Below are 17,758 nucleotides of genomic sequence, written 5' to 3'. Positions count from 1 at the left end.
CTACCCTGCACATCTTTGGGTTGTGGGGCAGAGAGGGGGGGGGGGGGGGGGGGGGGGGTCAGGCGCGAGGAGTGGGAGCACGCGGGGAGAGAGGGAGGAGTGTGAGGACGGGGAAGCACCCAGGGAGGAGGGGGTGTTCAGGGGATAGGGGGGAGATGGAGCGCACAGGGAGGGGGAGCGCGCAGGCACGAGAGAGGGAGAGGAAGCGCATGGGAAGGATGCAGAGCATGCGGGGAGAGGGAGGAGGGGGAGCGCGTAGGGAGGGTGAGAGAGAGGGAGGCGGGGAGCGCGCGGGCACGAGTGAGGGGCGAGTGCGAGAGAGAGTGGGGATTATACCACGTGCGAGAGAGAGGAGTGTCTGTGTGCTGCATGCATGTGGCGCAAGTGGAGCTTTTGAGCCAAACCAGCAGCAATGAAATCAGTAAGAAGTCTGACAACACCAGGTTAAAGTCCAACAGGTTTGTTTGGAATCATTAGCTTTCGAAGCACAGTTCCTTCCTCGGGTGAAGGAGCATTCATCTGATGAAGGAGCTATACTCCGAAAAGTTAGTGATTTGAAACAAACCTGTTGAAGTTTAACCTGGTGTTGTAAGACTTCTTGCTGTGCTCACCCCAGTCCAACGCCGGCATCTCCACATCCCAAATAAAATTGGAAAGGGGTAATTCAGTATTGTTTGAATAAGAGACTTTTTCAATTTTAATAAATGTAGACATCCAAACACTTTAAATTTGTTTTTGTACATTTGTACCTATGCGCAAAAACAATGTTTTGTGGTTTAACTCTTCACCATCAGAAGAACGTTTCTTGCCGGTTCCGTCAGTTGGGAGGAAGGGTCCGGTGGCTGGAAACCTTCCTCTGGGTGTTTCCCTGCTCAAGTCTCCGACCAACAGCCATGTGTCAGAAGCATTACCAGTTGAGCCACGTTGGCATGTCCCTGCCTGCCCAATCAGTCTAGACATGCCCAAGAGAAAGACAAACATTACCTCAACCGAAACGTAGCAGGTTCAACCATTGGACAAGCGAAACGCAAACGGTAACACAGTCATCTCTGACTTGTATAGTTGTGGGCTCCAGGTTTCGCTCCCAACCCGAACATAGGCTCTGGAGCTGCGGATGGACTCACTTTGGAGCATCCACAATGCTGAGGAGGCCGTGGATAGCACGTTTAGCGAGTTGGTCACACCGCAGGTGAAGGTTACTGAGGGAGATAGCAAATGGGTGACCAAAAGACAGAGCAAGAGTAGGAAGGCAGTGCAGGTGTCCCCTGCGGTCATCTCCCTGCAAAACAGACATACCGCTTTGGATACTGTTGGGGGAGATGGCTCACCAGGGGAAGGCAGCAGCAAGGTTCATGGCACCGTGGCTGGCTCTGCTGTGCAGCAGGGCAGGAAGAAAAATGGCAGGGCTGTAGTGATAGGGGACTCAATCGTAAGGGGAATAGACAGGTGGTTCTGCGGACACAATCGAGACTTCAGGATGGTATGTTGCCTCCCTGGTGCAAGGGTCAAGGATGTCTCGGAGCGGCTGCAGGACATTCTTTGGGGGGGGGGGGTGAACAGCCAGCTGTTGTGGTGCACAACGATATAGGTAAAAAACGGGATGAGGTCCTACAAGCTGAATTCAGGGAGTTAGGAGTTAAACTAAAAAGTAGGACCTCAAAGGTAGTAATCTCAGGATTGCTACCAGTGCCACAAGCTAGTCAGAGTAGGAATGTCAGGATAGATAGGATGAATGCGTGGCTCGCGAGATGGTGCAAGAGGGAGGGATTCAAATTCCTGGGACATTGGGACCGGTTCTGGGGGAGGTGGGACCAGTACAAACCGGACGGTCTGCACCTGGGCAGGACTGGAACCGATGTCCTGGGGGGGGGTTTGCTAGAGCTGTTGGGGAGGGTTTAAACTAATGTGGCAGGGGGATGGGAGCCGATGCAGGAAGTTGGAAGGTAGTAAAACAGGGACAGAAGCAAAAGGAAGTAAGTGCAAGGCAGAGAAGACATAGTCAAACATCAAAAAGGGCGACAGTACAAGGTACAGTGACTGAGGGGAGCTCAGTGAATTGGCCCAGTAATACAAAAAGGAATAAAACTGGAGATGTTAAGATTCAAAACAGATAAAAAAAACCAACATAAGTGTACTTTACCTGAATGCTCGTAGTATTCAGAATAAAGTAAATTAGTTGATGGCATAAATCATCGTAAATGACTATGATTTAGTGGCCATTACTGAAACATGGTTAAAGGATGGTCACGACTGGGAGTTAAATATCCGAGGGTATCAAACTATTCGGAAGGACAGACTGGATGGTAAGGGAGGTGGTGTAGCTCTGTTATTTAAGGATGACATCCGGGCAATAGTAAGGGATGACATCGGTGCTATGGAGGATAAGGTTGAATCCATTTGGGTAGAAATCAGGAATAGTAAGGCGAAAAGGTCACTGGTAGGAGTAGTCTATCGGCGACCAAATAGTAACGTTATGGTGGGGCAGGCAATAAACAAAGAAATAACTGATGCATGTAGAAATGGTACAGCAGTTATCATGGGGGATTTTAATCTACATGTCGATTGGTTTAACCACGTTGGTCAAGGCAACCTTGAGGAGGAGTTTATAGAATGTATCCGCGATAGTTTCCTAGAACAGTATGTAATGGAACCTACGAGGGAACAAGTGGTCCTAGAGCTTGTCCTGTGTAATGAGACAGGATCGATTCATGATCTCATAGTTAGGGATCCTCTCGGAAGGAGCGATCACAGTATGGTGGAATTTAAAATACAGATGGAGGATGAGACGGTAAAATCAAATATTAGTGTTTTGTGTTTAAACAAAGGAGATTACAATGGGATGAGAGAAGAATTAGCTAAGGTAGACTGGGAGCAAAGACTTTATGGTGGAACAGTTGAGGAACAGTGGAGAACCTTCCAAGCGATTTTTCACAGTGCTCAGCAAAGGTTTATACCAACAAAAAGAAAGGACGGTAGAAAGAGGGAAAATCAACCGTGGATATCTAAGGAAATAAGGGAGAGTATCAAATTGAAGGAAAAAGCATATAAAGTGGCAAAGATTGGTGGGAGACTAGAGGACTGGGAAATCTTTAGGGGTCAACAGAAAGCTACTAAAAAAGCTATAACGAAGAGTAAGATAGTGTATGAGAGTAAACTTGCTCAGAATATAAAAACAGACAGTAAAAGTTTTTACAAATATATAAAACAAAAAAGAGTGGCTCAGGTAAATATTGGTCCTTTAGAAGATGAGAAGGGAGTTTTAATAATGGGAGATGAGGAAATGACTCAACAGGTATGAGATTCTTGCTCCTGTGCAGATGAGGAAAAGGGCTGCGGACAGGATGAGCCAGCTGACCATGTCACCATGGTGCAAAAGGCCATTCAAGAGGGGGGAGCAAAAAGACAAGTAGTTGTTAGAGGGGATTCTATAATTAGAGGGACAGATAGTATCCTTTGCAAGCCGGATAGGGAGTCCTGCCTGCCCGGTGCCAAGGTGCGGGACATCTCCGACCGGCTTGAAAGGATACTGGAGCGGGAGGGTGAGGATCCAGTTGTTGTTGTCCATGTTGGGACTAACAACATAGGCTAGGGTGGAGGACCTATTTGGGGATTGTCAAGCACTAGGAAGGAAATTGAAGAACAGGTCCTCGAGGGTCATAATCTCCGGATTACTGCCCGAGCCACGTGCTAATTGGCATAGGGATAAGAAAGTTAGGTAAGTAAACACGTGGCTAAGGGATTGGTGTGGGAAAGAGGGATTCCATTTCATGGGGCATTGGCACCAGTTTTGGAACCGGGGGGATCTGTACCGTTGGGACGGTCTCCACCTGAACCGATCTGGAACCAGTGTTCTAGCGAAAAGGATAAATAGGGTGGTCAGTAGGACTTTAAACTTCTGAGTCGGGGGGAAGGGAAAGGTAACGCGACAGGGAGTAGGGAGTTAAGTGGAAGGATAAGCAGCAGGTTATCATGTGTGCAGGTGGGTTTAAGTTCAAGGCAGACTAGGAATGAAGCAAAAAGAAAGGATAACTTGGGACATCTCATGATGTCCAATTTATCTAATAATGATAAGAAAGTCAGCATTAAGGCACTTTACCTGAATGCTCATAGCATTCGTAACAAAGTTGCTGAATTAACGGCACAAATCATTGCGAATGAATATGAGTTGATAGCCATTACGGAGACATGGTTGCGGGATGGTCACGACTGGGAGTTAAATATCCAGGGGTACCACACGTTTCGGAGGGATAGACAGGTATGTGAGGGAGGTGGAGTAGCACTAATAATCAAGGACGACATCAGGGTGGCATTGAGGGATGATATAGGTTCTATGGAGAATGAGGTTGAATCTATTTGGGTAGAAATTAGAAATTCTCAGAAGAAAAAGACACTGATAGGCGTAGTCTATAGGCCACCAAACAATAGCATCACACTAAGACGGGCAGTAAATGAAGAGATAACTAATGCCTGTGAAAAGGGTACAGCAGTTATCATGGAAGATTTTAATCTTTATATAGATTGGTCAAATCAGCTCGGTCAGGGTAGCCTTGAAGAGGAGTTTGTTGAATGTATCCGGGATAGTTTTCTGGAACAATATGTAATGGAACCGACGAGAGAGCAAGCTATCTTAGATCTGGTCCTGTGTAATGAGGCAGGAATAATTAATGACATCATCGTTAGGGATCCTCTTGGGAGGAGTGATCACAGCATGGTTGAATTTAGTATACAGATGGAGAGTGTGATGATAGAATCCAATACCAGGGCCCTATGCTTGAACAAAGGGGACCACGATAGAATGAGGAAGGATCTCGCTAAAGTAGACTGGAAACAAATATTTTATGGTAGGACAGTTGAGGAGCAGTGGAGTACTTTCAAAGAAATCTTTCATAATGCTCAACAAAAGTATATTCCAGTGAGAAGGAAAAAATGCAAGAAAAGAGGTAATCTACCATGGGTGTCTAAGGAGATGCATGAGGCTGTCAAATTGAAAGAGAAGGCTTACAAAGTGGCCAAGATCAGGGGGAAACTAGAAAATTGGGAAAACTTTAGGGTCAGCAGAAAGCCACGAAAAGAGCCATAAAGAAAAGTAAGATAGAACACGAAAAAAATTGGCACAGAATATAAGGACAGATAGCAAAAGTTTTTATAATTATAGAAAACTAAAAAGAGTGGCTAAAGTAAACATTGGTCCGTTAGAGGATGAGAGTGGTCATTTAGTTATGGGATATGATGAAATGGCGGAGGTATTGAACAAATATTTTGTATCGGTCTTCACAGTGGAGGGCACTAATAACATGCCAGCAATTGACCGAGAGAAGAAGGTAGGTGAGGACCTGGAAACCATTACTATCACGAAAGTGTTGGGCAAGCTAATGGAGCTCAGGATAGATAAGTCTCCTGGCCCTGATGGAATGCATCCCAGGGTACTGAAAGAGATGGCTGGAGTAATAGCAGATGCACTGGCGGTAATTTTCCAAAATTCGCTGAACACTGGGGCAGTCCCAGAGGATTCCTGCCTCATTGGAAAACAGCAAATGTGACGCCACTGTTTAAAAAGGGAAGTAGACAAAAGATGGGGAATTATAGACTGGTTAGCTTAACCTCTGTCGTGGGGAAGGTGCTTGAGTCTATTATCAAGAAAGAGATAGGAGGGCACCTCGATAGAAATTGTCCCATTGAACGGACGCAGCATGGATTCATGGAGGGCAGGTCATGCTTGACGAATCTCTTGGAATTCTATGAAGACATTTCGACGAGGTAGACAAAGGGGACCCAGTGGATGTGGTGTACCTAGATTTCCAAAAGGCCTTTGACAAGGTACCGCACAAGAGGCTGCTGCACAAGATAAGGATGCATGGTGTTAAGGGTAGAGTACTAGCATGGATAGAGGATTGGTTGCCTAACAGGAAACAAAGAGTGGGAATAAATGAGTGATATTCTGGCTGGCAATCAGTGACGAGTGGCGTGCCTCAGGGATCGGTGTTGGGACCACAATTATTTACAATTTATATAGACGATTTGGAGTTGGGAACTACGTGTAAGGTATCCAAGTTTGCAGATGACACGAAGGTGTGTGGCAGAGCAAAGTGTACTGAGGACTGTAAAACCTTACAGAGGAACATTGACACATTGAGTGAGTGGGCAAAGGTCTGGCAGATGGAGTATAATGTCAATAAGTGTGAAGTCGTGCATTTTGGTAGGAGTAACAATAGAACAGATTATTACTTAAATGGTAAAAAGCTGCAGCATGCTGCTATGCAGAGGGACCTGGGTGTACTTGTGCATGAGTCACAGAAGGTTGGTCTGCAGGTGCAACAAGTAATTAGGACGGCAAATGGAATTTTGTCCTTCATTGCGAAGGGGATTGAGTTTAAAAGTAGAGAGGTAATGTTGCAGTTGTACAAGGTGCTGGTGAGGCCACACCTGGAGTACTGTGTGCAGTTTTGGTCTCCACACTTGAGAAAGGATGTGCTAGCACTGGAGGGGGTGCAGAGAAGGTTCACTAGGCTGATTCCGGAGTTGAGGGGGTTATCGTATGAGGAGAGGCTGAGTAGATTGGGATTATATTCACTGGAATTCAGAAGGTTGAGGGGGGAATCTAATAGAAACATATAAAATTTTCAAGGGAATGGATAAGATAGAAGTAGAAAGGATATTCCACTGGTAGGTGAAAGTAGGACAAGAGGGCATAGCCTCAAGATTAGGGGGGTCAGATTTAGGACTGAATCAAGGAGGAACTTCTTCACTCAGAGGGTGGTTAAAGTATGGAATTCAAGGGCAGCACGGTGACGCGGTGATTAGCACTGTAGTCTCACGGCGCCGAGGTCCCAGGTTCGATCCCGGCTCTGGGTCACTGTCCGTGTGGAGTTTGCACATTTTCCCCGTGTTTGCGTGGGTTTCGCCCCCACAACCCAAAAGATGTGCAAGGTAGGTGGATTGAACACGGTAAATTGCCCCTTAAATTGGAAAAAATGAATTGGGTACTCTAAATTTTTTTTTAAAGTATGGAATTCCCTACCAAAAGGAGTAGTAGACACTACTTCATTGAATATATTTAAAGATAGGGTAGATGTTTCTTTGAAAAATAAAGGAATTACGCGATATGGCGAGAATGCGGGTAAGTGGTTCTGAGACCACGAATAGATCAGCCATGATCTTATAGAATGGCGGAGCAGGCTCGAAGGGCCGGACGGTCTACTTCTGCTCCTAGTTCTTATGTTCTTAACTTCGGTAGTAGGGAAGATGCTGGAATCTATCATCAAGGAAGAAATAGCGAGGCATCTGGATAGAAATTGTCCCATTGGGCAGACGCAGCATGGGTTCATAAAGGCCAGGTTGTGCCTAACTAATTTAGTGGAATTTTTTGAGGACATTACCAGTGCAGTAGATAACGGGGAGCCAATGGATGTGGTATATCTGGATTTCCAGAAAGCTTTTGACAAGGTGCCACACAAAAGGTTGCTGCATAAGATACAGATGCACGGCATTAAGGGTAAAGTAGTAGCATGGATAGAGGATTGGTTAATTAATAGAAAGCAAAGAGTGGGGATTAATGGGTGTTTCTCTGGTTGGCAATCAGTAGCTAGTGGTGTCCCTCAGGGATCCGTGTTGGGCCCACAATTGTTCACAATTTACATAGATGTTTTGGAGTTGGGGACCAAGGTCAATGTGTCCAAGTTTGCAGATGACACTAAGATGAGTGGTAAAGCGAAACGTGCAGAGGATACTGGAAGTCTGCAGAGGGGTTTGGATAGGTTAAGGGAATGGGCTAGGGGGTCTGGCAGATGGAATACAATGTTGACAAATGTGAGGTTATCCATTTTGGTAGGAATAACAGCAAACGGGATTATTATTTAAACAATAAAATATTAAAGCATGCCGCTGTGCAGAGAGACTTAGGTGTGCTAGTGCACCCCCAGTCCAACGCCGGCATCTCCACATCTAGTGCATGAGTCACAGAAAGTTGGTTTACAGGTGCAACAGGTGATTAAGAAGGCAAATGGAATTTTGTCCTTCATTGCTAGAGGGATGGAGTTTAAGACTAGGGAGGTTATGTTGCAATTGTATAAGGTGTTAGTGAGGCCACACCTGGAGTATTGTGTTCAGTTTTGGTCTCCTTACTTGAGAAAGGACGTACTGGCACTGGAGGGTGTGCAGAGGAGATTCACTAGGTTAATCCCAGAGCTGAAGGGGTTGGATTAAGAGGAGAGGTTGAGTAGACTGGGACTGTACTCGTTGGAATTTAGAAGGATGAGGAGGGATCTTATAGAAACATTTAAAAATGATGAAGGGAATGGATAGGATAGATGCGGGCAGGTTGTTTCCACTGGCGGGTGAAAGCAGAACTAGGGGGCATAGTCCTAAATCTACTTCCCCTTTTTTTGAGGCTGAGTTTGGGAGGAACTTCTTCACCCAAAGGGTTGTGAATCTATGGAATTCCTTGCCCAGTGAATCAGTTGAGGCTCCTTTATTAAATGTTTTTAAGGTAAAGATAGATAGTTTTTTGAAGAATAAAGGGATTAAGGGTTATGGTGTTCGGGCCGGAAAGTGGAGCTGAGTCCACAAAAGATCAGCCATGATCTCATTGAATGGCGGAGCAGGCTCGAGGGGCCAGATGGCCGACTCCTGCTCCTAGTTCTATTCTTATGTTCTTACATGACAAGTGCTGACCTTCCAGCCCCATTTTAACGGAGAGCTACATTGTCAGAGGTGTCATCTCTTGGATGAAACATTAAATCTTCTACCTATGCAGATGGATGCAAAAGGCCCAATGGTACTGTTGCTGTTGTCTACTGTAACTTCAGCTAGGTACTTCAGACCTTGTCATTTCTGGATTTTTATATTTTCTGAACTATAGAATAATGGTAGAATGCCTAAATCACAAGTATGTGAACTAGAAAACACCGTAGACATAAACATTTACCTCAAAGATAAAACATTATAGATAAAAATAGCTTTACTTATCCAAATTAGGGCAGCACGGTAGCATTGTGGTTAGCACAATTGCTTCACAGCTCCAGGGTCCCAGGTTCGATTCCAGCTTGGGTCACTGTCTGTGCGGAGTCTGCACATCCTCCCCGTGTGTGCGTGGGTTTCCTCCGGGTGCTCCGGTTTCCTCCCACAGTCCAAAGATGTGCAGGTTAGGTGGATTGGCCATGCTAAATTGCCCTTAGTGTCCAAATTTGCCCTTAGTGTTGGGTGGGGTTACTGGGTTATGGGGATAGGGTGGAGGTATTGACCTTGGGTAGGATGCTCTTTCCAAGAGCCGGTGCAGACTCGATGGGCTGAATGACCTCCTTCTGCATGTAAATTCTATAATAACCAAAGTAGACTTTAATTGGTTGTCTAAATGAATTCTTGACCTTTATTCTGCCATTCACACTTACTCTGGACCAACATTTTTCCTTTTAATAGCACCATTACCACTCCTGTTCTATACATTGCCACTCAATTTCCCCTGCCCGCCACATATACCCTGACCTAATTTGTTCCGCCTGCCCCTCCCCCCTTTCTGAACAGCTTATTCCTACTCCATTCTGAAGAAAAATCACATTGGACTCAATTCCTCGGTTTGTCTCTCCGCAGATGTTGTCAGACCTGCTGTTTCCCTCCAGCACTTACTATTTCAGACCTCTGGCATCCGCAGAACTTTGCATTTATCTAATTTAATGTTTGAGGGACGCACCTTGTGTGTGAATTGGCTGGCTTCTTTGTCTCCATACTTACAGTTGCTGTACTTGGAGCGTATTGGGCTGTGAAGCAGGGTGGGTGGTCCGTCTTTCAATGTACTGGTGCCAGTCACTGGAAGGTCCCTGGGGCCAGAGCAAAATTAATTAAAACTTGCATACGTTTCCGGTATTAAAATCTATAATGGAAACCAGCCTTGTAAACTTGTTGAACGTGTTGTAATTGCACCCTTTCACTGCAAAATAGGCAGTTTTCCATTTTTGTTGTCTTTTTATGAAAAAACATAGGACATACATAAATACGCAATACATAGACACCAGTTTGGGGCAGTGGTTAGCACTGCTACCTCAGGGCGCCGAGGACCCGGGTTCGATCACCGGCCCTGGGTCACCGTAAATGTGGAGGTTGCACATTCTCCCCGTGTCTGCGAGGGTCTCGCCCCCACAACCCAAAGATGTGCAGGATAACTGAATTGGCCATGCTAAATTGCCCTTTAATTGGGAAAAAAAGAATTGGGCACGCTAAATTGAAAAATAAATAAATACATAGACACCGGCATAGGGTGAAGCATACGGAATGTAGTGCTGCTCAGGAGAGAAGATGTGTGAAGAGATCAGTTCCGCCCGTAAGAGGGTCATTCAGGAGCCTGGTTACGGCAGGGAAGAAGCTGTTTTTGAACCTGTTGGTGCATGTTCTCAGACTTTTGTTTAAATGCAACACCTGAAGAGTAAGGAATGTATGACTCGATCATATAAACTGACTAATGATTGCATGCTGTGGTCTATTAACCTCCTGCTCTCTAACCCTGCTTGATCTGAGGACCATACTTCAAAGAATCCCAACAATGCCAGAGGGAGGCCATTCGGTCCATCGAGTTTGCACCGACCATTTGAAAGACCACCCAATCTGGGCAGCACGGTAGCATGGTGGTTAGCATAAATGCTTCACAGATCCGGGGTCCCAGGTTCGATTCCCGGCTGGGTCACTGTCTATGCGGAGTCTGCACGTCCTCCCCGTGTGTGCGTGGGTTTCTTCCGGGTGCTCCGGTTTCCTCCCACAGTCCAAAAATGTGCGGGTTAGGTGGATTGGCCATGCTAAATTGCCCGTAGTGTCCTAAAACAAAAAATAAGGTTAATGGGGGTTGTTGGGTTACTGGTATAGGGTGGATACGTGGGTTTGAGTAGGGTGATCATTGCTCGGCACAACATCGAGGGCCGAAGGGCCTGTTCTATGCTGTACTGTTCTATGCTCTATGCAATACGGACCCAATCACCGCCCTATCCCTGTAACCACACCTAACCTTTGGACACTAAGGGCAATTAAGCATGGCCAGTCCACCTAACCTACACATCTTTGGACACAGTCACAGAGTTTTACAGCACAGAAAGAGGCCCTTCGGCCCATCGTGTCTGCGCCAACCAATCTGTTCGAATCCCATTTCCCAGCACTTAGTCCGTGGTCTTGTATGCTCTGGAATTTCAAATGCTCATCTAAATGCTTCGGAAATGTTGAGGGTTCCCATCTCCACCACCCTTTCAGGCAGCGAGTTCCAGATCCCCATCACTCTGGGTGCAAACGTTTTTCCTCAAACCTCCTCGCTTCCTGCTTCCCACCTTTAAGTCTATGGCCCCCCTGGTTATTGGGTGAGGTTTCTTCCTATCTACCCCGTGTATGTCCCTCAATTTTGTACACCTCAATCAGGTGTGGAGGAAGTGCAACAGAGCATTTGTAGGCAGATTATGGAAACCTGCAGAGCAAGTAGGGTTGTGATAGTTGGGGATTACAATTGCCCTAAACTAGATTGGGAAACTGCAAACTTACTGATCCTACCCCCAACATTCATGTCTAGGTCTTGGATCTCGTTGTGCAATGCCGTGGGAAACTGTCTGTCAAATTCTATGGATAGAATGTATGCTGTTGAGTTAAAACCACAAAACTATTGTACTTCATTTGAAAGGAAAACACTGTGCATTAATTGGTGATGCTCAGTTTGTTTCCGCGCCTAACCACGGCCCAATTCTAACATGTAATCTTGCCTTCCGTGACAGGCTGAACAAACCCTTGACTTTGTCAGAAAAGATTGTGTACAGTCACCTCGATGACCCTGTGAACCAGGATATAGGCCGTGGGAAGACGTACCTGCGCCTGCGACCCGACAGGGTGGCCATGCAGGATGCCACAGCCCAGATGGCCATGCTTCAGTTCATCAGCAGTGGGTTACCCCGAGTGGCCGTGCCATCGACAATTCACTGTGATCACTTGATCGAAGCTCAGATTGGAGGAGAGAAAGATTTGGCCAGAGCCAAGGTAACTTGTTGAGTGAGAAGCATTTGAATTATTGGGTGAGATTCTATTTAAATGTAAATATTCTTCTAGCACACCAGCATTCAACCCCGAGTCTTGCCTGTTGCAATTGTCTTCGCCTTTTTGTGTTTCACTCTCACTCCTTTTGCCCCCCCCCCCCCCCCCCAATATGTGTCAGGGTAAAGGACATCATGAAATCCCAACGACATGGTGGCACAGTGGTTGGCACTGCTGCCTCACAGCGCCGGGTTAAATTCCAGCCTTGGGTGACTCTGTGTGGAGTTCGCATGTTCTCCCCGTGTCTGCATTGGTTTCCTGCGGGAGGAAACCGGAGCACCCGGAGGAAACCCACGCAGACACAGGGAGAACGTGCAGACTCCGCACAGACAGTGGCCCAGGCCGGGAATCGAACCCGGGTCCCTGGCACTGTGAAGCAGCAGTGCTAACCACTGTGCTGACATGTCTCCTATCTATGTCCTATAAGGGACACAGGAGCTGATGGTTGCTTTAAAGTGCAAGGCAAAGCTAAGATACTTAATGAGTGCATTGTGTGAGTGTTTACCCGGAGGGAGGAATGTAACAAAATAACAGTAAAAGCAGAGATAGTGCATGTGATGGGTGGTGGAAATAAATCCCCTGCTTTCAATGGCTTGCATCCCAGATTGTTAAGGATGTAGGAGTGGAGACGGAGGAAGGGTTGGCCTTAATCTTTCAATCTTAGCATTGTCGGAGGTTTGGAGGGTGTCCGATGTAACACCCATATTCAATAAAAAGTGCAAGGACAGTGCAAGAGCAAAGTTTGTTTAACATCGGTGGTGGTTATGGTTTTGGAATCCTTAATCAGGGGGGGAAAAATCAGAAGGCGGTTGAAGTAAAATAAGGAGAGCCAGCCGGGGTTTATGAAATAAAAACAAAACACTGCGGGTGGGGGAAAACTGAAATAAAAACAGAAAATGCTGGGAAACCCTAGCAGGTCTGGCTGCGTCTGTGGAGAGAGAAACAGAGATAACGTTTTGACTCTTTATGACTCTTCAGATCTCTGCAGAGTTATAGGGACTTGACACGTTAATTCCGGCATCATCTGTGTAGGGAAATTGGGCTTCTGAGTTTTCCAAGCATTCTCCATTTTAGTTAAGGCATTTTAAAAGACAGATTAAATCTAACTGATGTAAAGGCAGTATGGTGGCGCAGTGGGTTAGCACTGCAGCCTCACGGCGCCGAGGTCCTAGGTTCGATCCCGGCTCTGGAGTTTGCATATTCCCCCCGTGTTTGCCAAAATACTGTAAGCACCAAGCTGTGGTAGATGGTTGTTTTTTCAGACTGGAGAATGGTAGCCAGCGATGTTTCCCAAGGGCCAGTGCCGGAACCGCCTCTATTTTTGCTCCATATAAATGACTCGGATCCTGGAATATGGAGTAAAAGTTCAAAAGTTGGCAATGATACCAAAGTTGGAGGAGTGGCAACCAATGGGGATGATATGAGTCACCTGCTAAAGGACGGAGGTAGATTAGCAGAATGGGCATACAGACAAGTAGCAGCTGGAATTTAATAATAATCTTTAATATTGTCACCAGTAGGCTGACGTTAACACTGCAATGGAGTTACTGTGAAAAGCCCCTAGTCGCCACATTCCGGCGCCTGTTCGGGTACACGGAGGGAGAATTCAGAATGTCCAATTCACCGAACAAGCACGTCCTTCGGGAGTTGTGGGAGGAAACCGGAGGAAACACTTGCAGACACTGGGAGAACGTGCAGACTCTGCACAGGCAGTGATCCAAGCCAGGAATCGAAGCTGGGACCCTGGCGCTCTGCTACTCTGCCACCGATAGACAGGTGCTTGAAGGCCAGCGCAGACACGATGGCCGAAGGGCCTGTGATCCAAGCCGGGAATCGAGCGAAGGATCATGGCGCCGTGAAGCAAAAGTGCTAACTACTGTGCTAGATGATGCATTTTGCCAGAGGGGATAGTGAGAGGCGGTATTGACTCGATCTTAAAATCTGCCCATCTAACCTAAAAGCTTCTACGCTTCGAAGGTCCGTATCCCTCTATTCATAGATACATAGAAGATAGGAGGACGCCTTTTGGTCCTTCGAGCCTGCTCCGCCATTTATCATGATCATGGCTGATCAATAGCCTAATCCTGCTTTCTCCCAATAGCCTTTGATCCCATTCTCCCCAAATGCTGCCTCTTATTTATATTCAATGTTTTAGCATCAACTACTTCCTGTGGTAATGAATTCCACAGGCTCACCACTCTTTGGGTGAAGAAATGTCTCCTCATCTCTGTCCGAAATGGTTTACCCTGAATCCTCAGACTATTCACGTATTTGTCAAGACGCCCCTTAAACGTCACTATCGTACCTGCTTCCACCAACCCCTCAGGCAGCGAGTTCCAGGCACCCACTACCCTCTGTGTAAAATAACTTCCCTCGCGCATCTCCTGTAAACTTTGCCCCTCGCACCTTAAACCTTTGTTCCCTAGTAGTTGACTCTTCCACCCTGGGAACAATCTATCCCACTCTGTCCACGCCCCTCATCATTTTACAGACTTCTATCAGGTCGCCCTGGTTAGGTTAGATAGGATGGGGTAGTGATTGGAGCGACGGTGATTTGAAGGGGGTGTTGATAGAGGTGTACAAGATTAAGACAGCCCTTCCATTAGCTGATGTTTCAAGGACTGGCAATGTAAATTCAAGACTTTGGCCAAGAGATGGAGGGGGAGTTAAGAGGTAGAACTTTTTCTTTAGAAACAAGTGGTAGGCAGAAACGGTCAGTGATTTCCAAAACTAATTTGGATGAGGGCAGCACGGTGGCGCAGTGGGTTACCACCGTTGCCTCACGGCGCCGAGGTCCCAGGTTCACTCCCGGCTCTGGGTCACTGTCGTGTGGAGTTTGCACATTCTCCCTGTGTCTGCATGGGTTTCGCTCCCACAACCCCAAGATGTGCAGGCTAGGTGGATTGGCCATGCTAAATTGACCCTTAATTGGAAAAAATGAATTGGGTGCTCTAAAATTTATTTAAATTTAAAAAAAAGGAATTTAGATGGCCACTTTACAGAAGACGTGCTTGTTAGGTGAATTGGACATTCTGAATTCTCCCTGTGTACCCGAACAGGTGCCAGAATGTGGCGACTAGCGGCTTTTCACAGCAACTTCATTGTAGTGTTAATGTAAGCCTACTTGTGGCAATAATGAAGATTCTTATAAACTTGAGGCCATGGAGTGAGGGACTGACTGGAATGTTCACTGGGGAGCTAACATGGAAGCAGAGGGACAAATGGCCTCATGATGTAAATTACTTTACGTAAATGTGGTCCACACCCAAGTGTGGTCAGGTCCACATATAAGTAATGGTTGACTCCCCTGACATCATTGTATGATCTGCAGGTAGAATATATAAAGGAAGAATAAATGAGAGATTTCATATATTAAAAAATATATCACTTAGTTATATGCTTGCTTTTGGATGAATTTCTTTTGTGTAAATATCTGAAACATGTAACCTGACAAATTACAGATTACAAGCAAATGAAAAAGGGATTAATAATTTTCAGTGATTAATAGCTTCGATTTCCTTGCTTCTTAGTAAGAGGCTGCTATTGGGCAACTGATCAGTTCGATCTCAGTAACTTGTTTTCACATTAATCACTTAACCTGTCGCATTTACTTTGTAGGAAATGAATGAAGAGGTTTATGACTTCTTAGCGACGGCAGCAGCGAAATATGGCGTTGGCTTTTGGAAACCCGGCTCTGGTATCATCCACCAGGTGAAGTGATCCCCACTCGCTCCCCCGAGTTTACCCCGCAGCCCTGGTCAGCCACAAACCGAATAAACACGGAGGGAGATCTTTAAATATGAAAAAGCCCCGAGACGCAAACGCACAGGCAGAAAACAAGTTCACATTACTGGACCTTTTATGAATTGGATTTAAATGTTACCAGTTTCTCAGGCAGCCCAACTCCAATAGGAGTAGGAGGGCATTCACCCTGTTGAAACTAATCGGTCGCCATTCATTTAACCAGAGTAGCTCTTGACTCGGCATCGCCCAGGTCAAAAGAGCTCACTTAGAGCACTTTAAAACATTCACTCTCGCCACTGCCGACGCATAGTGCAGCAGGGTGAACCATCCACAAGATGCACCGCGGCAACTCACCTTCGACAGCACTTTCCAAACCTGCTACCACCTCGGAGGACACAGGGAAGCAGGCGTGGTAACATCGCCACCTGCGGGTTTCTGTCCAAACCCCACACCATCCTAAATTAGACCATAAGACATAGGAGCAGAATTAGGCCACTCGGCCCATCGAGTCTGCTCCGCCATTCAATCATGGCTGATATTTTTCTCCTACCGATTCTCCTGCCTTCTCCCCATTACCCCTGATCCCCTTATTAATCAAAAACCTATCTATCTTGGAATTACATCACCATTCTTTCACTCTCGCAGGGTCAGAATTCTGCAGCTCTGTCCCTAATAGCAGATGTGCTACAGAGGTTCAGGAAGGCACCACATTTATAAGGGGCAATTAGGGATGGGCAATTACTGCTGGCCTAGCCAGCGACACCCACATCCCGGGAATGAATTAAACAAAAATTGCCCATCTTGGTTCCATCTCATCAGTCTTAAGTTTGACATTTTCAACTGATCCCAGCATAACCAGTGTTGAAGGAGAGAGCTCTAAATGCCCAGTCTATTAGGGGGTTTATACGTGGGGTATAAGGGCAGCACAGTGGTTAGCACTGCTGCCTCAAGGAGCCAAGCACCCAGGTTCGATCCCGGCTCTGGGTCACTGTCTGTGTGCAGTCTGCACATTCTCCCCGTGTCTGCGTGGGTCTCACCCGCACAAACCCAAAAAGATGTGCAGGTTAGGTGGATTGGCCACGCTAAATTGCCCCTTAGTTGTTTTAAAAAAAAATTGGGTACTCTAAATTTATTTTTAAATAACTGGGGAACAGAGTGCAAGATAAATCAGTAACAAAATACTGGTTAAGTCCGTGCAATTTTGGACATGCTTTTATAGTTGGATATTAAAACCAGAGAGACAGGAGATAATCGTGGAAAACTACATTTATTCATAGTATCTTGCATTCATAGAATTTAAGTGCTAAAGGAGGCCATTCGGCCCATCAAGTCTGCATTGGCTCTTGGAAGTTACTTAAGCCCATACTTCCAACCTATCCCAGCAACCCCACCGAACCTTTTTTGGACACTAAGGGCAATTTAGCATGGTCAATCCACCTAACCCGCACATCTTTGGACTGTGGGAGGAAACCGGAGCACCCGGAGGGAACCCACGCACACACGGGAGAAGTCCGCACAGACAGTGACCCAAACCGGGAATCGAACCTGGGACCCTTGCACTATGAAGCCACAGTGTTAACTACTGTCCTACCCAAAGGAGGGACTTTTTCCACTTGAACCGTATGGTTAAGGAACGATTTAATAGCGGCCGTTAAATTTGAAGGAATTTGAAAGAATGAATAGGGAAAGATTGTTTCCTCTGGTTACAGAGTCGGTGATGAGATGATGATTATCAACTTCAAGGTCTGAGAGGGAGGAATGAGCTCTGAAGTATTTTCTACATTGAACCAGCAAACTGGGTCCAAATCACTTTCAGCTTTTTAGAAAAATTGGGATAAGTATTTGAAACCGAGTAAAACGTAGCTTATGGGAGAGCACAAGTCCAAGTGATGAGTTTTGTTTTGCCCCAGGAAAGAGCCAGCAGATCTGATGGGCCAAGTGGCCGTCTCCTGTGCTGTACGTTTCT

General features: G+C 46.2%; 1 protein-coding gene across 1 annotated transcript in view; it reads left to right on the top strand.

The window, feature by feature from the left end:
• The window catches only part of aco2 (aconitase 2, mitochondrial), an 88,957-nt gene that overhangs the window by 4,525 nt on the left and 66,674 nt on the right, over positions 1 to 17,758 (top strand). Inside the window, exons 2-3 of the mRNA XM_038783590.1 lie at positions 11,736 to 11,994; positions 15,667 to 15,759. Coding sequence (XP_038639518.1) covers positions 11,736 to 11,994; positions 15,667 to 15,759 — 352 coding nt within the window. The remainder of the gene's footprint in view (positions 1 to 11,735; positions 11,995 to 15,666; positions 15,760 to 17,758) is intronic.

Source organism: Scyliorhinus canicula, chromosome 23 (genome assembly GCF_902713615.1).
Source record: "Scyliorhinus canicula chromosome 23, sScyCan1.1, whole genome shotgun sequence".
Classification (NCBI taxonomy): domain Eukaryota; kingdom Metazoa; phylum Chordata; class Chondrichthyes; order Carcharhiniformes; family Scyliorhinidae; genus Scyliorhinus; species Scyliorhinus canicula.
Note: the sequence above shows the minus strand (reverse complement) of the source record. Positions and strands in the feature narration are given on the sequence as shown.